General features: G+C 41.8%; 2 protein-coding genes across 2 annotated transcripts in view; both read right to left on the bottom strand.

Moving 5' to 3' along the window:
• The window catches only part of LRCH3 (leucine rich repeats and calponin homology domain containing 3), a gene marked incomplete at both ends in the record, with an annotated part of 61119 nt that extends 54011 nt beyond the window's left edge, over positions 1–7108 (bottom strand). Inside the window, 2 exon segments of the mRNA XM_082003497.1 lie at positions 6744–7056; positions 7058–7108. Coding sequence (XP_081859623.1) covers positions 6744–7056; positions 7058–7108 — 364 coding nt within the window.
• Positions 7109–10115: 3007 nt separating this feature from the next.
• FYTTD1 (forty-two-three domain containing 1) lies at positions 10116–22885 on the bottom strand (the record flags this gene model as incomplete). The annotated part of the gene is made up of 9 exons (XM_082003524.1): positions 10116–10211; positions 11297–11423; positions 12229–12303; positions 13149–13210; positions 14253–14322; positions 15193–15305; positions 16094–16239; positions 19245–19376; positions 22783–22885. The coding sequence occupies 9 exons, from the start codon at positions 22883–22885 to the stop codon at positions 10116–10118; spliced, it is 924 nt and encodes a 307-aa protein (XP_081859650.1).
• Positions 22886–26530: the final 3645 nt, after the last annotated feature.

Genomic DNA, 26530 nt, shown 5'->3' with positions numbered 1-26530 from the left:
AGAATCATAAGTAAGGCTGAACTAAAGGACTATTGGGATAGTTTTGGGTACTTCAAAGTGAAAAATAAGGCCCTCTTCCTGCATATACACAAAAATACTAACTTATGCAAAACAATACTAAAAAGACAAGACCACAATGTACAACCCTTTGCATCTTCTCTAAATATCTATAATTCAGAGAACTAAAGCAATATTTTAACTCTAATACAACGTCTAACAGCCAAGACACTTTTAACATGAATGTGTTTCCACCCCTCCACTTTGGAGAGGGGGACATAGCAGATAAAGAAGAAAGCACACTGCATAGCCCATGACTTCAGCTAAATACACAACTGCAATTCATTCAAGCTGTTTGGCTAACATCAGAAACCATGACATCCAAGCCTGATTAGTTATTAAAGAGAGAAGAACCCTTGAATTGAGTTATAGCCTTTTTGTTAGCTACCATGTAATTTTATTTTTAACACATGCTATATAATTTACAGTGTTTGTTGTAACTAATTCTTTACTGCTGTTTCTTCTACTGACAAAACTAATTATGTCTACTGCAGTCTAAAGCTAAACCTAAACCATCAGTTTAAAATTACTTGCATAAAATAATGTATTTTGCCAAATTAAAGCATGAGATCTAAATCTGTCAGCAGTAAAGTTTCACTGAATGCAATTCAGCTCTATGAGCCATGCTCTAAAAGAAAAAATTCCCGAGCCCACTGACTCAAAGGCTAGCACATTGTTTTACAAAAAATAATTAGGAAATTTACAACAAGTCAGTGCTAAAAGGTTACAAAATAGTGTTAAGGTGTGATTTCACAATCAGTGTGAGTCAATTTAAGTTTATGTATCTGCTAAAACAGGCCCTCTCATTCTCATCACCCCATACAGCCTTTCCACCCTTTCTGTTTGCTGGCACTCACACAGACGTGAAAATGTAGCGAGCTGTCCAAGGATGTGATCCAACTGCAAACTAGTTACTGGCTTCGCTTTCAGCCAGATAAGTACAAAACAGCTTGCTGGAAGGCAATATGGTTGCTGGTGCTGACTGCGTAGCAGGAGATGAAAACAGAACTTCCCCTTTTGGCATCATCGTAGAACTTGGATCAAATTAGGCTGTGTATTCATAACTAACTTGAGGGAGTACTTAAACAATATAAATCAGCTACCTCCAAGCATAGGTACAGCCACAGGAGAAGAGAGCTGAAAACACCATGAGAAAAACAAGGACGTTTCCTTTTTCCCTAAACTAATTTGTCCTTCATGTGACTGCAAGACTCAATATATTCACCTATCAATCCCTGTCCTCCTCACTTTTTATGTAGTTACAGTTATCTCCAAAAATGTAACTGAGAGTGTGTATGCAGGCAAGACAGTAATATAAAAGTCTGATCATGATGGAGGCAAGTAAGTGGAAGACTACTAGGGAAGTAACTAGAAACACATGCAATCCTGAACACCACTCAGAAGAGTTTACTGGTAGTAAAAGTTTGATTGTAGGACTTCTTGTTTTGTTTTAAAAGATCAACTCGCTAAACAAAGGCATTCCAAATATCACATATTACTTTTATTGCAACAAGGCTTAGAAGCAACAGACTCCACTTTCCCAGTTGCTATAAAACGTTAGGCAAAGACTGCCTGTGCGCCAAGAACCTTTGAGCACTACTGCAGGCCTCAGCTCTCCATCAGAGCCCAACACGAGCCACTCGACAAAAACAAACTATAACTTCTGACAGTCAACTGCTTTCCACATTTTGAGGGAACAACAACAGCAAGAGAACTGACCTCAATTTACCAAAGCACCACCCTCACATAATGCCATTAACCTAGACTGAGAATTGCCAGTATTTATGTACAGAACACACCAGATCCAGACTTTCTAATAACAGAAACATAACAAGAAAGAAAACAAGAGGGAGCAGCAGACAAATTATAAAGGGACTGACACAAGTAGGAGGTAAGACCAAAAAATGCAACTGAATGAACAAGCTAGATGACCATCTAAAGTTTGGAGAAAGATTCATCCTCCCTCCTTCTCGCCCTTACAGCTACTGGAACCTCTGGACAGTGTATTTCTGCTTGGGCTTTGGTAAGGGTAGACGCGAGTATACAAATCTGAGCCCAAGACTCTGAACTACCCTAATGAAATGTTAGGTTTTGATTTTTAATACTGAAACTTTAGATAAATACCAACACTTCTGACAAATAGCCTGTGACTTGAACAAAGAACAATCCCATTTCCTTCCAAGTTGTCTTAAATATCATAATAAAATTACATTCAAGATACAGTAACCCAAAAAGTTTTTTTTAAACAATTATTTAATTTTAGGATGGTTTGGACTCTGCTGTTGTGGCTTTAAGAACAAATGTTTGGGAAATACGGCCGCTGCTGCATGAGCCATACTGTATTTCTCAAGCTGTTTTACATTTCATCAGGTAATATCAACTAAATTTCTGGCATGAAAGAAGAATACCAGTGAGACCTCTTACTGCAGAACACTCATATAGTCACTGTAATCCTTCTAAATGCATGCAAGCACTTAGCATATAGAAATTTTATTGACACTATGGTCAGATTTTACCGTTTCTACGGAGAGCTGCTAAGAACAAAATTATAGAGATACCGTATTGGCAAAGTCATTCAAGAGGTATTAGCAGACAATTTTTTCTTTTTTTTCAGTCTTGGTATCTTTTTTCACTGTTAACATATTCCAGAAACAAGACATAGTACTCTGCATGTAATTATCTCACTAGTTGGTTTCCATACAACAGACATTTCTTTTATTGCATAAAACCACATATTCCCATCTTCTCCTTTAAAAATGGAGACAGCAAGTGGTTTAGGTAATTACGGCTGTCAGGAAGGGTTTGACAAATAACTTTTCTGCTCAATGTATGCTTTAGGCCATCGGGAAAGTTGTCATTACTTAATGACATCAGAGTCTACATTAACACTGTCAAAATGCAGCTGTGCTTCCTTTCATATATAACTCAGATGGTGCATAGCCCTTCCTTTTCCTATTCCCTGGTTGAGAAAAGTGGAATGAACAAATGGGTTGTAATTTAATCCAGATAAAATGGGGATAGATAATGCAGATTCAATGAAATAGTATAAAAGACAGAGAGAAGCCATCCTTGCTTTGTTAGTGAAGAAGTTTGCTTATTCTTCATCATCAATTAACTTCGTTAGCTTGAGTCACTTCCTAAAATTCCAACTAAGTTGAGCATAAAGAACAGCTGCCTTCCCCTCTTTCAGTATCCAAGTTATTATTACACTGCATTTCTTGTACATGAGCCATCCTACATGTACAAGAACGTTAGATGGACTAATGCACCACCCACTGTGGGAGCTACCTTCCCACTAATGCATTCCAAAGCTCTCAAGCATAGACCGTCCCATCTTCAGTCTGATTTTGTATTACGTGATCTTAATGCCACTCAAAGTACAAACTAACCAGAAATTACTTCAACACCTTCTGAGAACAACCTTGAGCACTGATCTTGGTTTAAAAAGCCTTCTGTGGGTCTTCACCATCTGGAAGACAGCAGTGCCCAGAAGCAGCTGAGGCTCTGACATTACTAGAGAATTCACTTCCCAGTGAAAAGTTTAGTGACCAAGGCAAATGATTAATGAACAACTTTATTTTTCCACTGATGCCTAACAGAAATACTATATTAACTTCCATAATAAAAATGCAGCAAACCTGATCTGGTCATATGGTTTAGTTTTAGGTAGCCCTGCAAGAAGCAGGGAGTTGGACTCGATGATCCTTATGGGTCCCTTCCAAATTGAGAATCAAATATTTTTCTAATGTTAAGTTAGACCTGCCAGAAACTCAGCTCTGATGATTGTTTAGTGAGTGGTTAAGAATGGTACCTAGAAGCTTGAGCACCAGGGTTAGTATTACTGTCAACTCTGAACCCATAAAAGATCCAAAGAAATGTGATCTTCCCATTGATTTAATGTTTGAAAGTGTACCTTATGGCTGACATCTACTTAAAAGGGATTCTCCCCTCACCCATCATCAACCTCAAAATCTGCACAGAGCACCCAACTGAACTTGATCTAGCATCTAATCTCTAATGCACTGTTCCTACTGACCCGCTTTGCTGGTTCATCTGCAGTAACAACAGCTTCCAGGCAAGGCCAGTGATTCTGTTAAGGCTTAAGGCTATGTTCGACGGTGGTTTTCTAGCACAGTAGTTACATTAATGAGGGATGTGATTCATTCCCACCTCTTTAACATCGATGCAGTTACAGTGACATGCAATTACTTTTATTACTACAAGAACAGGAATGAGCAATACCAGTACAACATGATCCACACCAGACAGGTGTCTGTTCTGGCACATAAAAAGGAGTAAGATTTGCATAAACATTGTTTTGTCTTCGGTTTTATAGTTTGGGAGTAATTCCAATGATTTTTATGAAACTTCACACACACATAATGTGTTTTGAGTCTTTGCAGCACAGGATGCAGGAAGGCACTCGGAGTCTACAGTCTAGGGGGCTATTTAAAGCGTTTATTTTAAGTGTTTATAGCACCTAACACACAACATACACTATACCATATTACTTGTGGCTACTCCCATACAAAAGAGTTGGAAGCTACAGAAGAAAGAAATTGATGTGGGGAAAGAAGCAGATTAAATTTGTAGCTGAGCACTCAAACTGCAAACTGGGGGTCAGAAATGCTAGCATGGATTTTTCTCCACTACCCAGCCTTATTCAAAACAAAAAAGTCACAGAAAAGACCACGCTAAAAAGGGGACAAGATGAAGTCATTCACAGCAACCTTCAAAACAGAGAATTTAAACAGAATGTGTGTCATCCTTCCCCCAGTAAGCTTTGCTTCTTACAATTTAAGAACAGTTCTAGCTTTTTTCTAAGGTTCATTGTGATGATAAATGCACAAAAGTGTATGGTATGCACTGCTGCTTATTAGCATTTAATGCTTCTTGAACAACTACAATGAAAATATTCATCACAATAGATGGGAACCTTGGCGGAAACAAGAATTCCCACAAATTGTTTAAGAGTACAGTAAATGAATGGTATTATAAACAGAAAGCCCAAATCCCTCACAAATGTGTATGCTGCATTTGCTTACAGATTAGCCCACTACACATTCATTGTGCAACTACATTTGTAGAAAACCCTTTGAACAAAAAAAATTTTATACCCTAACAAGAAACATTTTCCGTTTATAGATGTGCTCAAGTCGAACAAACCACAGTTGTCTCAAGGTTTGGTTGGGTGCTGTGGATTTGTTTTGGTTTTAGTGACAGATTTTTGCATAAATAGGATGTTACAGGACAGAGCATGAAGTCAGACTCATACTGAGTGGAGGCTCCATTTTGAATTACTTAACTGACAGTGTAGCAACAGCGTTACTAAGAAACATGGTAACTTTCAAAAAGTGATGTTTGGACTTTATTTCTAAGCTACAACTCAACACAAAACATGAGAAAATATAAATAACTGCATAGGAATTAACTAAAGTTACAAACAAACAGCATGCTGACACCTTTTAAAACTACTTTTACTTCACTTAGACAACTAGACAGTCAAAACATGAACTAATTTTGCTCTATATTAAGAAAACTTCTGCATCCTGCACAAACTTTCATCATTTCCCAAGTTTTGCCTCTCTATTCAATGGAGTAATACGCAAATATACTCCATACATGTGGTTACAGGGAAAGTATACATTTTTAGTCTACTCCTATGAATGTATTTGAGGAGCAGAGGGAAAAAAACCCCAGCCCTATTGATTACTGTACTTTGTAGAATATTTCTTAAAAATCCTTAATATTTTTCTCCATATAATACAGGAGAAAAAAATTAAAAGGGACACGATTCTGTTCACAGTACCTTTCATACCTTGCTTACAGATGTCAGAAATTACAATAACAGAAGTATAAGAGCATAAGAAACCATTGTCTTTAGCATATGCACACCTGACAGCCGTTGTCGGAAAGTTGGTTTCCTCTGTCAACAGCACAAAATGAGAGATGGCGAGGTGTGCGTATATATGTGTATACGCACGCACACGCACTCACATCAGAACATGAACATGCCTGGCTAAAACCACATCAGTCAGCAGCAGTACTGAGAAAAGCCTCAAACTCTTTTAAAGCAGCCTCCAACATGGGAAACACCCGTAGATCGGAGACGACAAAGAAAAAAACCCAGCAAACCGAGAGATCTCATCGGCCAGACCCACGACGGGCAGAGGAAGGAGGAGTACCCTGCAACTGCTCCTCCATCCTGCCTCTCAGCCGAGGAGAGGAAGGGCGGAGAGCAAAGGGAGGAGGCAACAGCGCGAAGGAGAAACGGCCCAAGTGGCGAAAATATGCCAAACATCGCCTCCGGGGCGGCGGGGAGGGGGGGGAATTCGCCTCTACACATACATTCTTGAAAAGAAATGGGGGGGGAACCTTCCTTCGGTGTATGTTTATATACCGAGGAAATTTCTCCTCCTCGTGCATCCAGCAATTTACTGAAGAGACAGCAAATTGATCATCTCAGCACCACTCTTAGCGGGGGGGGCTGGCTGTCCTCCCCCCAACCCTCCCCTCAGGGGGATGTTTTGGAGAGGGAGGACAGCCAGCCCCCCCAACCCGTCTCTGAGGGGAAGCCGCCAAGCCCCCGCCACACCGGCTACCCCCAGTCCTGAGGCGCTTCCGAGGGCAGGGCAAGGTCTTTCCCCCCCTCCTCACCCCCTCCCCTCCAACGCCGCGTCCCTCACCAGCCTGGATGGTGTCGCTGAGGTCGTGGTTGGCGGCGCTGGCCCGCGGGTAGTCACGGAGCTTCCTGCCGCTCAAGCTGAGGGTACCGCTGGCCGCCGCTTCTTCTAAGGCTCGGTCCAAGGAGCGGCTCCACGAACCCGGACCTGAGGGACCAGGTGGCGGAGGACAAGCCGCCGCGTTCCCCGCCGGCATCACGGCAGAGCCGCCCTCCGGCGCCGCCAGCACCGCGGCCGCCATTTCCCCGCCGCCGCAGCCCGCCGCCGCCGCCGCTCCGGCTTTGCGCTCCACTGCGCAGGCGCGGGGAAGCCCAGGGACCGGCAGGGAGGGCGCAGGCGCCAGTCTTGACAGAGCGCGGAGTGCGCATGCGCAGCCGCCCGCCCGCGAGTACCAGGACGGCGCAAAGCGCTTCGTTAAAAAAACACACCCGAAACATCCTCTTTTCGGGCATGATTTTTCGACTCGCTTGGGGTAGCCTGGCATGCGAGGGTGGGTGCCTGCCTCCCCTTGACACCGGGTGTCGTGCCCTTACGCCTTCTGAAATTCAGAAAAATTCTATTTTACCCGCCTGGGTGGCACACCACGCTGGCTGCCCGGCACTGCTGCTGTGCGAGACCCACGCCAGCAGCAAACCAGGGAGAAAACGCACATACCTGAACTAGGTGGGAAAAGTACCAGCTGCTTCATGGGGTTTTTTCCCCCCTTGATGTCATCAATCCCTAAAAAGGTGGCACTCCCTGCCAGTCTTGCACCGGCAAAGCACAGATCTGCTTAAGCCGGAACTGTGGCGTGTCTGAACAGTGCCTGAAGCTGGCGACCATACAGACCTGAGCTGGTAACGAAGACAACAGACTGATAGTCAGGTGCCAAGGCACTTGCCATACTCAACACCTTATCAAATATATTTACAGGCAGTATTATTTTTCCTGCACCACCAATTAATAGCAGCACTTCCACTGCTTATGCAAGCCTCCTGCCAGTCTGGCACTGGAAAACATGACTGTGGTCATTTATCAGGCTGTTCACGCTTATCCTGTAATACAAGGTTTAGATTACAGCGACTTCTCGCTAGCATGACATGTCACAGCAACATGAAATCCAGTGCTTGGGCTGGCAGATTAAGGGATCTGGGAGTATAATGACACGAACCCAGGAAATTAGATGGTGCTATTGAAAAATACATTAAGAAGTGACGGATCTAAATGCAAGTAATCTTATACAATGCCACTCCAAGAAGTGCTTAATTTTCAGGGTATTAAGCTGGGCAATGAATGCAAGCCCTCTTTAAATTAGGCTGCTTTTTGGTATATTCTTCAGAACATTTAATAAGAAAATAATCATTAAGAATCCCTTGAAGGATATCGGAAAATTCACATAACCAATATATTGCCCAGGTGGTTATAATAGGAACAAGACAGTATGAAACCTGTAACTTTTTATTTAAAAAAAAATTAACAGCTTCAGAATAGATCAAATGTAATAACTTCTCCAAAAAATACCAAAAGGTACAGTGTAAAGCATCTTCTCATTAAATACAAACTAGCATTTTTTTGATGCATTGCATCAATGTTTTGCATCTATGTTGATGCAAAAGAATTTTTTTGTTGCATCCTGGCACATGGAAAATGTATACACTGAAACAGGATGACAGACACCACTTCATCTACTCAAATTCTAACAGTGGGACATTAAAAAAAAATTCCTACTAGCAATTAAGGAAAAAAATTAACACCATTACATTTAGTTTGCTTCTGCTAAGGTATATTTTTTAAACATTAAAAATAAGGGTTTAAGTACTGTATAGCATCAAGGATGCACTCCGACTTTAAAACTGCTATATGAACAAAAGCCCTTCTACTGTCATACGCTCTTCAACATTGAAGTTCCCAGTAAATGCTAGTTAAAATTTGGAATTTGAGATAAAAATACAAGGAAACCAACTCTGTAAGAAGTCAAATGTAAATTCTTCAAGAACAATAAAAGGAATTAAACCCACTTCAAACACCATAAACATCTCTGGATGCAGCAAGCCAATCATTCTTTTACCTGACTGTACCCAAATCTCATTGCTATAGAACAGTGTTAAGTTCATCATTTCCTGGTCTGGAAGCAATTCTGAACAGGTGCTTCATTTTTAGGGATTATATAAATTCACATTGAGGATGCCCCAGCTGTTACCATCCTGCAGATTCTGATGCACAAAGCTAAGCCTAAAGTAAGTGACTACATGCTCCTGCTTAATGCCTTACACAGGCTGGCAAACCAGGGGCTTTCTTCCAGCAACATTCCCCAGTTTAATCCAATTTCAAGGTGTCTGACCACTTCTGATCAGCTTCACATCTTACCTCTCTTTGGTATATACAAAGAAGTGCCATTAGATTGCTTCCCTCCAGTTATTTGTAAGAGTCAGAGAAAACCCTCTGGGGCAAGGTATGCAAGATGAGAATCCTGTGTCTGGGAGGGTAAGGAACTCTACCATACCACTGACTTTCTTGTGAACTGTTGTATTTATTCCTATGAAATTATTCAAAAATGTGAAGTTATTGCATTAAGTTTGTGGAAAAAACTTATAAAAAGAAATAGAAAGCAAAAGTTTAAGAAAAAATAGGAGGCAGACATACTCCATTTACAGAAGATGATGATGAACTTGAGCTATTTGTAATATAAGGTACTCTCATACTGCCTGTGCAGTATTCCTCCAATATGATCTGGACCACTTTTAAGGATAAGAGTAGAATAGTCTCCATCCTAATTATATATTTTGGGTCTCAGATAACAGCTTCATTTGCAAAAGTGAGGATGGAAAACATTTAGTTTTCAAGAAAGGAAAAAAATTGAACTTCAAAAGCACAAAGCAGTACAACCAATGCTCCCATGAAAAATGCTGCTACATCACTACCAAAGTATTCATGGACTGAGGCTCTGTGCCAAACTGCAGTCCAAAGGAAAGTTCATACGCAGTCCCTAAAAAACCCTAAAATGGGGCTTGTAATGAAACACTTACACAATCTACCATAACAGAGGGGTCAAAGAACAGATGCTGAACACTCCTTGACAAAAAAATCCAACTTTTAAAATTTGTGTTTGTGTTTTGGTTGCAAAGTGAACTAAAAATCGGTGTTGTCATCAGCTGGGCAACAGAATCTTTTTCCAACCAGGTGATGGTGCCACTCCAGCAGATCAGTTTACCCACTTTCCCCCCTCAGGGCATCATGTCTTTTACCGTTCAAAGTAAAAGTAATAAAGATAGATAGCTCTGCCACTATCTTAGCAAGAAGTCTGGAGAATTTCAGTGACGTATGCTGTATTCTTCTGCCCACTTTTATCTCAGTTTCTTAGGTAGGTGGGATCAGTGCTCAAGTCCATCTGTCAGGTTAGCCCACTGTTACAAAACGGCTTCCTTTGTTCTGAGACAGCGCTGTTCTTTGTTCCTTCAGGATCCCAAAACGTTCGTTCAACGTCATTCCTGTCTAAAAAATAAAGTCATTTCACCACAAACGTAACAGATGTTGGGTTAATCAAAGTAATGGAGACAAGAATAATTTTTCCTTCATTCTGTATCATCGCTTGACCACACTTACATTAAGAAACTAAAAAAAAAAAAGGAGGTTTAATTTGATTTCACCACTTCCCACACTGTTTAAAAATCAGATTGGACTATACATTAAGAGCTAGCATTTCTCAGAATTCATTAAGAACACATGGTACACAATGACAAGACTGAAAGTCTACTCAAAATATCCTAAGTTAAACTGTGGACAGACTGAAAAAGGGAACTTTCACCACACTCATTTCCTTACAGATTATACACAACTTTAACAAATGCAGCACTTAAACTGTGTTAACGCAGGTTGCTTTCCAGTCCATCCAGTTGAGGCAGTAGACTGCAGTCCAAAACTTCAATTAATTTTACAATATAGTAGTAGACTATTTTTGACATACTGCTTATTCATAGAAGGAACAAATCCAGACCCACGCACTGATCCCATGTAGTTTTCTATAGCTGGCAGTAAGGAGCTGATTACAAGAACAGCGCCTAACTGTCACCCTGTGAGAATTCCTTCAAAGACAGCACTAAGATTCCTGTACCACATTGCCTGTCTTCATGAAACTTGTGAAAAATTGCTCATCTTTCAAGCCCTTACGTCATCACATATTTTTTTTCCTAGATGCATCGCAAAAGTTACCTTATAAATTCAGCTGTCGGAGTTCTATACAGGTTACACAACTGAAAGAAGCTCACCCCTGAATTATGCACGGTTGCTGATTCAAGCACAGCAGGAACACCAGAAGGCTTTTAGAAATATTCAACATTTTAAATCCCATTTAAAGCACGTGGGCATGTAAGACATGAACTAGAGGAACAGGAACAGTGAGTTTAGTTGCTTACTTGAAGTTACATAGCAAGTTAGTCAAAGAACTGGAAGTGGAAACAAGTAGTAGTCACTAGTTCCCTCTTTCTGTCACTAGTGAATCTAGGAGGAAAGTGCCTGGCCCACTGACTTTTATCTGTCTTGAAACTACTTCCACAGTTAAGGAAAGAAACTTTATTTACCTGTTTTCCAACACTATTAATATCAAACTGCAATGGAACCCCTTTGGGAATCTTCTTCTCTTCAGACTGGTCTCTCTTCATCAGAAATGGTGGCACAGGAGTACGAGTTAGCCGTAATTTCTGGGAACTGTGAAAGAAGAATGTTACAAAGGACACAGTGAATATGTGTTTTACACAATAAAGCCTTAATGCTGACAGAGGTATGAATTTTTCATCAAGCCATTTGATCCTGCTGTCTGAATAGCTGAAGGGCACAAATTCAAGAAGGTAGAAGTCAGAACTATAAAAGGGTAGCATTTGTTATTGTTACCAGAGAGCAAGTGTCCCAACAGGAAGCGATCTTATCTTTTGTCTCTCAATACTACTGATAAAAGCATACTTTGCAGTTAATTATTCTCATAGGTAAGAAAAAATAAAAATTGGTACAGTCTTCCTTACAGATAAAATGCTACTAATGAAAAAAGCTGCTCAAGAGATTTTTAAAATAGAACATCTCATGAAACAACAGTATAATCAACTTCCCAAAGACAAATACAGCAATACTTTCTTTAAGCACAACTCTAGCAGTATCTTTATGAATCAGGGAGGAACTATTGCCACTCATCAACTAGGTGTTCATTCATTTTCATTCAGATAGAGGAGGAAAACAGTCTGATTTGGTAGAAGCAGACAAGCTGAAAATCTGCCAGCCCACTACTCTTCAACTCTATACACACCAAGCTCCTAACTTGGAGATGCCTTGTGAAATCCAGCTGTGATATTATTCAAACAGCTCAGAAACACTCAGAAAGGGGCCAGATTTAAAAAGTCTTCATAAGAAGCTGTGACCTTGAGGTCACCTGAAATACTATCTGCAGGGAACTTGCTAAATGGCTCAAACCAGCAATTTCAGCTGTGTTAAGAACATTTCAGAAATTTTTTTGAAAACTCACATTGGGGTTATGATTGCTCCTGGGTTATCAATGGACACAGTCAGAATCCCTCCACTTGTGGTGGAAGTTCGCCATCTAATTTGAAAACACAGAAATCACTTACAAAAACGTTGCAGAAATTTCAGACAGGGTATCTTTAAATACATCTCCAAAACAGTCGCTAGTGAAGAATGTACAAGCTTTCAGAATACAGGCCAGTACAAAGACCATGTGCAGTCAAACAATCTACAAGAAGCTTGGCTATTGATTCTTGTATCTTTTACGTTATCTAAACCCATTCAGGTGAGCGCTAGATCACATACAGGCAAGGTGTACCAGAACTACAGCACTGACTGAAATGTTCACTTTTTAAAAACATTGTTTCCTTGCCACAGATGGGGCCAAAATGGGTCCTCACAGCAAATCTAAGAGGTGACAGCCTGCAGGTCTGTGGCATACGCTGCTTACTCAGCCTGTTGTGTTATCAACAGATTGAAAAAAAACCTAGCAGGCACAGAATGATATGAGAAGAATACATGGGGGGAGAGCCAAGTGTCCACCTTGTGACTTGCCTTGCTTATTTCCAAACTGCTTCATAGGCTTATAGGAATATTAAATAAAATGTAAATTACATCAATTACACAAAGTTCAGGAGAACATTGACATTTGAATTTTTCCTTCCAGTCTATGCAGTATTTATGAGTGGTAGAGATTAGTCTGATCCTCTGAAGCTACCACCTTCCCCCTCATTCCTGCAAGCGTCTTATGCAAACAAACTCTTCCTGGATAAACTAGAAGATAATTTACAAAATAACTGAGAATAGGGGGAGGATCAATGTGACTGAGTTGACATGCCTTTCAGTTATCAGAGCCAGGAAGCCAGGACTAAACTGAGAATCATATGATTAACTAAGCTGAAGTTTTCCAAATTAAATACTTACTGACGAGTTCTCTTTACTGTCTGATTATCAAGATCATCTGCTGACTGCACTTGGGCCTGTACCTGAAAACACATTAATAGACACTGGATTCGAATACTGTTTCAGTTACCATTGTAGCAGCTAGAAATACAGCAGTTCAAAACCAGTTGTTTAAAGCTCTTTGTACACTCTGCACAAGCAGAGTTGTACTTTCAGAGGGACTTCAAAGATAACTATCCGATTACCTTTGAAGGCATTGAAAGAAATTACTTCAACAACACCAAAGTCATTTAAACAAAGTTGTCAATGACAGTAACTTAACCAATAAAGGGATGGAAACATTTTGGAGGACTATGACAGCAAACATACGCTTTACTAAGATACACCAAAATGTAGCCAGCAGGAAAAACCTGGCTAGTTCCTAATCTGACCTATGTTAACATACATAATATCCAATAAGCCACTAAGCCCCACTGCTGTTTTAAAGGAATTTGGTTTTGTTTCTCTTCCTCATGATCCTGTCTGTAATTCTGCAATCCATCTGGATGGAAGACAGCAACTACCTACAGTCACGACGATGGCAGATGTAGAATGAGGGCACAAATGAAAAACCGAGAACACCACTATCATTCACTGCACACTCTGTATTCTCTCAGTCTTACTCAAAACAACTAAAAAAATCCTGAAGTAACTAAAATAATAATTAAAATAAATAACCCCTAAATAACTTAAAAAAAACACCCACAAAAAAAAACATGATCAGTTTCTAAAACATGTTTCTGCTCTATCCTTCACCCAAAGGCAACTTTTGAAAGCTGCCCAGTGCTTTCTAACATTTATTTTAAAAGGAAAAATTAATAGCTTGTAACTACTCTCAAACACTCTGACAAGTTCCATGCCCCTCAGAACAGTCCAGCTAGGCTGGAACAGGAAGGAAGACTCAACAGGTTATAGTAACTGAAGAGGACAAGTACATTTCCCTAGAAGAACCCATGCCTATTTCCCAGTCCACATGAAGCTTCTACTCAGATCTGCTATCTGAAATTGATTCATTAATATTGGTATTTTAGGTTAGCTTAGAACCTGTGGCACAATATTGTTATTGTTTTCAGTAATTTTTATTACCTTCAGGCCCCTTCTAAACAGGAAAGTTGCTTGACGAGTGTCTTTCTGCTGATTTAGTTTGTTTCCAATTCTGGCAAAAGCAGACGGCATGTTATTCCTGTAATATTTATTAAAATATAGTTATCATAGGCTCCACAGATAACATCTTAGAGACACTACGATGAAAGTCAGGAAAGTGCCCAATACATCCCTAAGGACGTCTGCAGTGCTGCCCCTTTAGGCTGAATGTTTCAGTTGCAATAAGCTTCTCATCTACTTGGAACAAAACACATTAGTCATAAATGGAGAAATCACTTCTGTTACACAGAAGCCTAGCACTCCTATATCACAAGACAGTATGGTTATCAATTCTGCTTTTTACTTGGCTCAGTACTCAGTATACTCCAGCACTTTAAACATTGCTGATTAGATGAAAAAAATGGAGCAGTCTTGATATGTATAAAAGAAAGTTTGTTTATGGTTTCCACAATAGTCACATAGTGAAAATTTTCATCACGAAGACCAGTTAAGATGCAGTTCATAACAGACATGTTAATTCCAGCAGAAATAAAATGTGCAATAGCTTCCAGGAAACTGAAGATGGCACCAGCTTCCACAAATGCATTTTATTTAGAAAGTTCACTAAACCATGGCTGTTACTTCAAAGCTACCAAAATCCACACTGGCCATCTCCATATAGGCTGCCTATGATTTAAATGAAGGCGGAATACCAGGTGCTCACAGAGGTACTTCCCGAGTGTTCTACACGGTTATAAATATCTGTCTTTGTATCGAGACCATGTTTGTCCCACGCTCAGCTTCCAGATTTGTTGAATTTCATACACATGACTGTATTACTGCAGACGCTATCCACCATCTTCTCCTGGACTCAGTCCTGTCAAACGAGACTCATTATGGAAAGTCATCAGGAAGAGTTCAGAAAACAGACTCGGTCTTTTACCTTCTGTTTAGTGGGGCAGGCCTCCTGAGGGCTGGAGCTTGTTTTCTCTGCATTTCAGATTGTCTTTGCAGGTTTGTCTTCTTTTTCAAAACTGGGTAATTCCGCTGTGCATTCTTAAAAAACAATAAATATATATACAGCATATATGTATACTGTATACACACACTTTTCCTTCAACTTCCTTCAATTTCCATTTACAAACTGCATATGGAATACATTGGGCTTTGCCTACCTTCCTTTCACAGTCTAGTATAATCTGAAAATACATTCTATACTATTCTATGTATGAATTCTATATTCCCCTCATCACCCGGGGTGGGGGGGGTGGGGAAGCAGAGTCATCCAGTTCCTTTTTGATTACTGTATCTCCTTAAACTGACAAAATACATGCTCCACACATCTTTAACATTATTATTCTTCATAAATCCAAAAGCAATCCCTGTTCTACTGAATGAGATGGAACAGGCAACAATGCACTAGAAGAGTGCAGAAAAGGAAGCCTACTGAAGGAGTTAATTATTTTGCAAAAACTCCCATTTTTTTTTAACAAGCACACGGTTAACACCTGCATGTCAGCTGAATCATTGGTTTGTAACAAAGCAATGCAAAGACAAGAATCCCAATAAGTGAGTTTTTCTTGTTAACTACTTCCATACTTGCACAGAACATACTCCTGTACTTCAATTTTCATGACTTGCAACCCCATTAGATGTTAAACTTTCAAACCTAGTCATTAACCACCTCCCTCAAAACAAACAAGAACTCAGCTAACACATCCCCAATTTAATACAAGATTGCACCAGATATCTCCATTTTATATTTCAGCAGCACTGTTCTGAAACCATTGTGTTTCATTTTTCTAATCTGTTTTTACATGAACCACTCGCGCTGCATTAATTACCTTCTCACTAAGTGGCTGTCTGTTCAGAGGACTAATTCCTTTGCGTGAACCCATTGATTTCTTGGCTGCCAAGCCAGTTATAACTCCATAAGAACGCTTCTTCCCTGCTATCTTCTTTCTGCGTCCCAAACGGTTTTTACCATAACCTGCAACAAGCATGAAGAGTTCAACAATTCTTATTGAAAGAAACAGCTTATTGCCTTAAGATGCTATGGAGGCAATGCAAGTTATTTGGCTGCACACTTCAAGCCTTAGAGCAGAAGCTATCACTACACTTGAAGACAATTTGGTCACTCAGTTATTTTAGCAGGTCTGGCCCAAGCCCTAGCACAACAATAATCAGATTCTCATACAGATCACAGTTTTGCTCTAGTTCATTGCATTTGAAAATTTGTTATTTGACATGTCAACAGGGACAACTTAAGAGTCATTATGGCATAGAAAGCTACCAAAATACTCTGAAATGGAACTTCATCAAGTGCTGAATAACACAAAACCAAATAAAACAAAACAAAGAAAAACCTGCTCCCCACCTATTCAGCAAACTTTAAATTACCAGGTTAATTTAAAGAAAAGAAAAGCAACTTCAAAGCTTATTTATTTAGATCAGTGGTTCCCAAGACATGACTTAAGGAAAAAAAAAAGCAATTGGCCCACAAAACCATATTAAACAGCACATGAATTACATCACATTTAAAGTGTTTTCAATTAGAAGTCTGCATGGCAGTCTGGATGAAACTGAGAATTGAAATCAGCCTTTGAATATAAAAGGCTTGTAAGTCTGAGGTCTGTAGTATAAACATCTGAAAATCTCCAGTTACAAGGGTTTGGTTAACCCTGTCTGGAGCCATTTAGCTTCAGACTATGAATACAGACCATGCTTCAGTTTTATCCCCAAGTATCACCCTCTTTAGAACCTCAGACCGTGAGATAAATTTAAGACTAAGGAGTCAGCTCTACAGCAACAGACATATCTAGCTTTGACATATCTGACTTCATAGCATCAATAATAATAAATCTGTGCTTCTTCACGAGACAGGAGCCATCACACAAGGTTAGCCACCGATCAGAACCCAGCTTAGATAAATTTGCCATGGAGAAAATGCTACGTACCCACATTTTGTGGATTGTTAGCAAATGCTCTTCTTTTCAAATAGAAAAGCTGAGAAACAGGGTTCCTTAGGCTGAAAGGGACCTCATGAGCTCTCTGGACCAACCTCTGCTCACATAAAGGACAACCTCAAAGTTAGCTCAAGCTGCACAGGGTTTTGTGCCGTTGCATTCTGTGTATCACCAAGGACAACTTTTATTTAAGTGAACAATGTTCTTCTCTCTGTTTCTCCCCTCAAAATCTGAAAAGAGTCACAGCTCAAGTTCCTCACTTTTCAGAGAGTTTGGCAGCCACTTCTAAAACCACAAGGAATTGAATGCTGTTGATCATTTGTGGTTTATGTAGCTCTCCACAAACAACAGAGGATTTGCTACTTATCAGAATAACTTCAATGGCAATGGAGCAGCAATAACTCTATTGGTCATAAGCTACTAATAACTAGAATGCTCAGAAGAACGATTTAATGATACCTCCTGCTCAAAAAACAATATAAAAGAGGTTTGCTTTCAGTGGAAGAAAGTGTGTGGAGCTGTATATGAGGGAGCAGTTAAAGCTATTCACAACATTTCAACAAGCTATAAATCTGGCAGTTTTGCAAAAAAATTTTTGTTTTTTCCTAGAACAAGGGCAGGCAAGGAGGGAAGATTCCAAGACAGAAAAGTAACTGCAAAGACAGTTGTATTTAGTTTTGTATTTGCAGCTCAAGTTCCTCCTAAAATTCTAAATTCTAATACTTGTTTCTTTTTTGTCCTTTGGATCACAAACAATTGCATTTGACAATTGCAGTCATAAACAGAAGCCTACATGTTTGATAATCTACATAAATTCACTTACTCTTTCAGCTACACAAATATTCTTACACTTGGGCTGACTGATGTAAAATATTTTCCTGCACTGTCACCAATTTAGTAAAGGTGCACAAATAAAGCAACACTGCTACGCTGGCCTGTATAAAAAGCAAAATTCCTCTGAGCCCTGAGCAACAACGACATTCCACTGATCCCCAAAGACCTTTGTGTCTAAGATACTAACTACAGGCTGCTGCTACAAAAAATATTAAGCAGTGACAAAGATAAAATGGGGATCACTGAGTACACCAGGCAGATGTGTATTTGTTTTAAATGAATGCTACTGAACAAGAAATTGCATGTATTAACTTAAACTCTTCATTAGCTTGGCTTGGGGTGGTAAGCTTTCTGATTGGACAGTATTTTTCCATATTTTGATAATCCAGTGCTAATAAGGTACTTTTCAAAACTAAGCATTAAGTAAAACCAGTTCTATACTTCAAGTAGGTGCTGGTCATGTGCTGGACTAAAACCTGAGAATGATTTTCGAATATGACTCCTGTTTATGGGGGAAAAAAAAAAATCCCGACAGTTACTCTACAGGAAAGCTGTTATTATGCACTTCGCTCCCTGCCTGCATGATTTTTTCCCCCCGCTTTTGTATTCCCCTGCAAAAACGTTGGCTTAAGAAGGCTGACATGGTGCTTCCTTTGCATCCCAAGGTCTTAACAAAAAAAGCCGACTCAGACGCTCTGCACTATCCATTTATATATCCCAGAGGCAGCATTACAGTCTGCAGTAACAGCTATTTTGGGGAGGCCTACTAGGAGAATTCTACCTAGCAAATATAAATACGCTGGCTCTTTTGCACAAAGCTCTGAGCTCTGGCAAGGCCTCCACATTTCCTAATATACAGGCTTTGGCATAAGCACTCTTTCTATCCATCTCCGAGAAGGAACAAATTATCAACACAATTTCCAAAATTAAAATAAATTAAAAAAAAAAGCAGAAAGCAAGCCAATCCTTCTTTGAGTCAAATAGAGACCATAAAGCGCCTAAGCTCCCTGTTGGCCAAACACATCAATGACTTTCTCACGGATCACAAAGAACTGAATTATAATCAAACCTGCATATAATACTATGTGAAAGACACCTGAATTGACCATGTCAATCCATACATTTTCATTAGGTTACACTTCAGCTCAAAAAAAAAAAAAAACTTGGCAATCCAAATTACGTTTGGCATACACACCTTTCTGCTGTTGGATTCCCCACTTGGAGCTTGGTGTCCTGAACTGTCGAGTTCGATTCTGCTGAAGCCCTCTTTTCATTTTGGGGGAATACTGTTTTCTCTCTTCTTTCTTGTTCAGTTTAATTATATCATCTGTAAGCAGAAAACAAAAAAGAAAGATTTGACACATTGCAGACGTATTCTAGTTCTAAAGAAAAAACCCTAGCAGGTTAAGAGTCATGTGAAATAGACCAGTTAATCTTGCAAAGCCAGCACATACAAGCTAAGGTTCCAGAAATATCTCTATGAAATAACCAGTCCCTGTTAGTCTTACAGTACTATAATGCCCTAGTAAAAAAGCAGCAACTGTATACATCCAGAACATCCAAGAGTTGAAAGATAGTGGCATTCTGCCCAGCATAAAATTTTTAAATTGAATGACTACATTAGTTTTTGTATACCATTAAAGAGAAGGTAATCCCACCACCACCAGACTTTGCAGATTCCAGACAAAATGTCAATTTAAGCCTTAGTTCTTTCAGCCTAAGTTACTTAAGAAAAATCACACAGAAAGAACTCAGCCTCTCAGTTATCTTCATGTGTTCACTGAGGTTGAGATGATGCAAAAAAAAAAGCAAGCAAGACTTCTCTCCCTAGGCATCTGCAGGCCAAAGCAATCGCTTTATCTATTGTCCAGGGAAACAATGCTGAACAAATTATTAATCAGTTTAAGAACATGTGTAATATGATAAACTGATGAAAGAGTGAACAGCAGGTCTGTCAAGTGCAAATCATACCACACCACTTTGATTTCCTTCACTGATCTGGTAGCTGGCTCAGGAGATGAGAGTAAAGCAACAGATGTGGCATGCTTTAATTTCACTGTTAGCTTGTTTGCAAAAACACCATAAAGGAAAATGTCAAATTATGTTTATTGCATCTAGATCAGGAGAACGCAACTAATAAAAACATTATTTTTAGCAGGGAGCTACCACAAACACTTGGACACCCTTTTTCAGGCGGGGAGAGATGGGAACTAACAGAGTTCAAACAGACTGTGATGGGGTAAAACAGAGAAAGCAATGTAAAAAATGCCACCACAAACAAAAACAAACACAAAAACCCACAACGTTGTTATCCAATGTTTTGTATCCTGGTGAAGTAAAGCTAAGAGAAAATCAGCTTACTTTGCTGCAAAAAAGCTTGAATATTCAGGGGAAAAAAAATAAAATTTAAAAAAATCTATCAGGGTAAGGAATACTGATACAGGTCACTCGGGGTTTGGTTTCTACAGAATCTTCTTTACCAAAACGATCATCCCTAGAACAAAGATTCACAAACTATCCTTTTTATATGACAAAGGAAACCAAAGCCACTTCAAAATGGTATACAGGTCCAAAATGGCAGAAACGACCACTACTAACAGCAGTACTCCATCGGGAGCAGTATCTGAACTTAGCACCACTAATAAAATGATGTTCAACAAAAACTAAAACTTCCAAAACTGCTAGAGCAGAACATGTAATTTTGCGTGATGGCTGCTCCCACTCCTATGCACCTGTGATAGAAACCCACCACATTCAGAGAGCGTGGATCCTTGCTTCGCAGTTCATCTGCTCCATCTTAAATCCCATTTTGCAAGTTAACTGTTGCTGTACACAGGGTTAAAAGTTCTTAAATAAAAGAACACAAGTATCAGCTATTCTCTTACTTGGAGAAATTAAGGATATCTGGGACTTTACATATTTGTTAGCTGAGACACACTGAAGCATTCTGCTATCTTGCCTGAGATCAGAGATCAAGCCTATAACTAGAACAGCAGAATAATCCGGCAACATTATCAAACTGGAAGCTTAGTTTCAGATGAGTTGCACATAGCACACTAGCAACAAAAATAGGTTTAATCTTTATTACTACATGAGAAAATACTCAACATTAAGATCTAATTCTTAAGATTTTGGAGATTAATGCTGTGTCAATTTTTGTGATATCACAACAGATGTGGGATTGCATCTCATCTTTGTTTACAGCAGACCACAGAACTTTGACTTCGGGACAGTAGGCGTGGATGACACTGTTCTCAGGTAAATTACCCGTGTCACTAAACAAACTCAGGGACACACCCACTCACAAAAGCTTCTTAAACAAAATGTCACCATGATGCCACAACAGTCATTTGCAAGTTGCTATTAGTAAATGTCCAGGACATGTAGTGGTGGCTAACTGAAAAGTTAATTTGGTCAAATAAGAAACATTAGAATATATGAAAATAGAACTAGCCACTCAAAATCAATAACTCTATTAATCTCAGTAACCTTGGAAACAAAGATTCAGTGTGCTATACTGTAAGTAAAAATAGATTTATATGAACGCTGTAATTCTACTCCACATTCAGACAAACTCTAAACATCATTTCACAAGTTATCTCCACTGCTCTAACACAGAACTCCATTGGATCATTTACAGAAGGAAAAATTGTACAAATCCTCTTATTTTAAGGTGGCCCACAAAAGCTAAGTTTACCATTAACATTCTAGTTCACATTGCGATTTCACTTTTTGAAGCAAGTCTCTTCATAGTACCCATCTACCATGCTCTGGTAGCGTCATGGAGCAGTCTTGGCAGTGTAGAAAATTTTTTCTGGATAAAACTAAACCGGAAGGTGCACTCCTAGAACGCACCAAATGAGTTCCCAACTGTTAAGAGGGCTCAGTGCATAGGATCAGAACAGAACTACGCTGAGATACCTCTTTGAAATATATATAGCATGGATGTCAGGTTCTCAGATACATTCGGAAGACACAGCTCTGCAGATCTGCAATGAGCCTGTGCAACTTCCTAACACACAGAACCAATGGGAGGACAGGGGAGAAAGGGGCAGATTATCACAGGAAACTACGTGGTAGAGACAACATCATGCTTGCTCTGGCTGGTAAAGTACTGCAGAGGAGTTACAAAGGAGACTCGTCATTACCCACTTCGAAACCTGGGAAGAAAAAAAGGCAAGGCCGGCTGAGCAGCAACCGAATCACCCCTGCCCCTGCAATTACGAGGCCCTGGACCCTCCCCCACGGCCACCCAGCAAAGGGCCCGGGCACCGCGGGCCTGACTGGTGCCACAGGCACGCAGCGCCCGGTCTACGGTCTGCTTCATACACCCAGACGGAACAAAGGGGGCCCAGCCCGCTGAACCCGGCTCCTCCCTGGCCAGGGACTGCAACCCCCCGAGCCCAGGCCTCCGGGAGCTCCGCTGCTCCCGGCGACACAGCCGGGCCTCACCCGGCGCCCCCGCCACGACGAACCACAGGCCCTCGAAGCCAGCCTCACACTCCGTCCCCCGCCGCGCTCTAGCTGCGGTAGGGTCCTGCCCCACCCCGCTGCTCGACTTGGCGCAGGCCGCTTCCCTATGCCCCCCGTTGGTTCCGCCCGCGCCGATGCCCGGCAAAGTCCGTTGGTTCGTTCCACACATACACACACCCACCCCCGGCTCTAGCGCTTGGTTCAGCCCGCACCCCTCCACCCTCTCCCCAACAGCGGCAGGCCCGAAGCGCTCTCCTCACCGAGGGACATGTCAATCTTCTCCAGGCTGTCGCTGCTGCCATTCCGGACCCCCGCCACAGTCGAGGTGCCCGAAAGCGGCGCCGCAGCCCCAAACCCACTCATGGCTGCCCGCAGGACCACCGCTGCTTCCCCTCACCGCCTCGGCCAGCGGGCTGCACGCATGCGCAGGGTGTGGCCGCGCATGCGCTGCAGCCCTGCGCCGTAAGGCTCTGGCAGCTCGCGCATGCCCAGTAGCCGCTCCTCAGCCCTGGCAGCAGACGCCTGCGCCGAGGAGAGGCGCTGTCGCCCCTCTTTCACCCCCTCCCACTCCAGAACTGGCGCGCCGCCCCCTGCCGGCCAGGAGGAGCAGGTACAGCGGGGGTGGGTGAGGTCCGAGTGGGGGGCGCTGTCCCGGCCTCGGCGCCCCCCTCGCCTTTGGAGCCGCCGCCACCCCAGCGGCTGCCGCGGTGCCCGCTCCCTCAGAGCCGGCGATAGCGGGACCCACAGGTAACCGGCTGGGCGCAGGCGACCGGGCCGCCTGGAGGCCGCTGCAGGAGGGCTTCTGCAGGGACGGCGGGTGTCCTTGGGAAGGGCGACGGCCGCCCTGCCACACCGGCCTGGGGCAACGGGGGCCTGGGGTCGGGGAGTGGCAGGGGGCGCTGGGAAGCAGGGCTGCGGGCGGTGGGGCGCCGGTGCGGCCGGGGGCTGTGGGGGACAGGGCAGACAGGCCGGGGAGCGAGCTGAGGCCGAGGGGCTGCAGGGGACAGGAAGGGGCGTGCAGCTGAGAGGCCGGACGCTGCATGACTTTGCTTGCGATCCCAGCGCAACTCGGAGAAATAACCTGTTCTGCAAACAGCCAAACGAGCACAGGCTGGTTTCTAACAGAATTAGGTCTCCGAACAGCAAACAGCAGGGGTCAAACCAGGTTCCCATTTCAAAATACCACGTCAGGCTTAAAATTACTACTTAAAACCAGAACAGTATGACTACTGACATTTTATTTCCTTTGGGTTCTTTTCAGAGTTGTTATCTTCTCCAGCTTTTGCTCAGAATCACATGATTCAGAAAAGAAACTAACAGCTTGGGTGTTGAACAAGGAATCTAGTGAAGCCTTTCCCACCCTGCTGTGTATTTGCATTCTTTGGAGCTGCATGTATTGTTGGTGGGTCACCGGTACACACATCCCTCATGGTCAGCTGGCTGCTGCTAAATGAGTTGTAACAGGGCTCAGATCTACCTCTGGTTTACACAGCAGCACTTCCTTCCTTCATTTGGTACTCTCTGTTTTAAATTTAAGGGATGGTAATTATCTTTGGAATCTCTACACCTTGCTTATAGTTGGTTGAAATTGGTCAGTGGGTCCCAGAAGGAAAGAGCAGATGGGCAGATGTGATTGCAAAGGCTGGACTTCCTTCAGAAATCAGACGGTAAATGGTAAAAGGAAAATCCATATCAATTTCCCCCGCTCGCAATGGTTACTGGGCATTACAGTCCACATCTCCCTGAGTGTCCTCTGGGAGCTGTGCTGAGGCTGCCATTCAGCAGCTGACTGCCCTTGTCCTTGGCCTTCAGCAGGCTTTGCAACATGACGAAGGGATAGCCCGTTTTAGGGTTTGACTGACTGCCACCAGGGAGGGGGAGCTCTGTACTGAGACTCCAGGGACTACGTTGCAAATGCCCGTGGGCAGGAATAAATATTTCCATATACACGACCTTCTCCTTGCAGTAGGAATACTCCCACCTTTCATTAACTGCCCACAGACTCTGTATGCTCGTTTGCTAAAGTAAATACTCTGTGGCAAACGTGATATCCTCAGCACCTGATGCACAACAAACTCCTCATACGTGTAATCCCTGGCCCAGTTCAGTCCTGCGCAGGGCAGCACCTGCACCTAAATGCCACACAGGCCTTTGCCCTGAAACTGCAGAACTGGGGATTATTCTAGGAGTATTACCATGAAAAGCAAGAACGAGAGGAGACAGCCAAGGCTTTCTGGCCTCTGCTCTGTCCTGTACTACAGATTGTTGGCAAGGCCTCTGTTCTAGCTACATTCTTTATGCATCTTTTTCCTTTTAAAATAAGGCAAATAACGTGCTTGTAGATGTTCCTCCTGATGCTTTCTACTGGCTACAAGAGAATGGCTCAGATATTGTCACAGGACATCTCCAGATAGTGAGATATTTTCCCTTCAAGCCGGAGGAGCTCGTGACCACGGTGCTGGAATCTGTGAGTTCCACTCTGTTCTCTTTTCTGTGCTCTCCATGTGCAGCATTAAGTTCAGACATGGAGTCTTGGAGCCACGGATTTGATAATTTATCCATTTTTTTCCAGATGACAAGTGAGATTTGATGACAAGTGGGACTTTAGGTTCTTAAAGTAAGGTTACATTTCTAACGGGAAGATGCTATCAACCAGATGACCAATAAATACTATTATTAGAGATGTCAAATAAAATATTATTTTTTTAAAAAAAACTTTAAACCAAATTCCTGTGATGCTATAGGGTGCAGCTCCATCTGATGACTGTGTCACACTGATAAACAAATGCTCTATTTACCCAAAACAGATATGCTAACTGCAAAGGTGGCAGACACTGCCTGCCCTCGTGACAGGTGGAAGTCAAGCAAAATCCAGATTGTACTACATCCACGGGTTGCATTTATTGTCCAAACAGGACACCAGCTGTCTGCCTCTCAGCACAACAGAAAACCAGGCAAAGGTTCTGATCCTGAAGAGTATTTTTCTTCTGTGTTCAAAATGGCTGAAATGCCACAGGGATCATGGAGGCTACCATGCAAACATTAGCTCTTGGTTTTCTGTCTAGCTCTCAGGACCGTGTCAGCATCTAGCCAAGTGACCACAGTTCATGCGGCATTGCCAGTTATAAAGAACTAATCCTTTAGTTGTATAAAGTGCTGTATAACTGCAGCCCTGCTAAGTTTGTATCTGCTGTAAGAAGACAGCGTGTCTAAAGCATCCACAGGCTGTAGTGAGTGTTGGGGCTGGTTCTTTGCTGGGCCTTTCCCAGGCTCTTTCCTGAGCACTAGTTGTCTCCTCACAAAAATGAGGCTTCACGGCTTGGCTGCCCAGTAATCCTTGTTGTTACAGTACATTGTGAGGGAACTGCAAACTAGACGTTACCTGCTGAACACCCTGGCTGAAATTCAGGTGTTACAATTACCAAGCAGAAACTACACACAAAGAATCAGGCACTAAATGCACTCACAGATTTAAAGCCAGAGGGGACCATCTAATCCAAGCTGAATGTCATGGGCTGTGGAATATCACACCTGCATTGATCCCAGAAACAGATGAGCTACTCAAGTGCATCTTCCAAAGGAGGTCTCCGCTTCCCCTGGGAGGTTGTTCCAAGGCACAGGCACAACCCCTATTAAAAATAGCTTCTTATTCTTAACATGCAATTGTCTGGCACCTACCAATAACTTCCAATTCTGCTTTTTCTGTGAGGTTTAATGAGCAAAGAAATTACATTTGAGTCGATAACTGCCTTTATGTCACCCAAATCTTTCCCAGACTGCTATCAGGTCTGCGAGATTCCAAATTCTGCTACTGTTCAGCAAAAGGATACATATATACTTGCATACATTTAAAATTGTTGACTTCTATTGGCACTCCTCAAATTTTGACACTGGAGGATTAATCTCCACTTTAGGCTCAGTGCAGTCCCAGAAGCTAACACATCTGTGTGTGACTACAGGCTCTGTGTTGTGATCAGGGTTATTTTTAACAGAATGATTTTTTTATAT

This window comes from Phaethon aethereus (assembly GCF_964289735.1).
Source record: "Phaethon aethereus genome assembly, chromosome: 9".
Classification (NCBI taxonomy): Eukaryota; Metazoa; Chordata; class Aves; order Phaethontiformes; family Phaethontidae; genus Phaethon; species Phaethon aethereus.
Note: the sequence above shows the minus strand (reverse complement) of the source record. Positions and strands in the feature narration are given on the sequence as shown.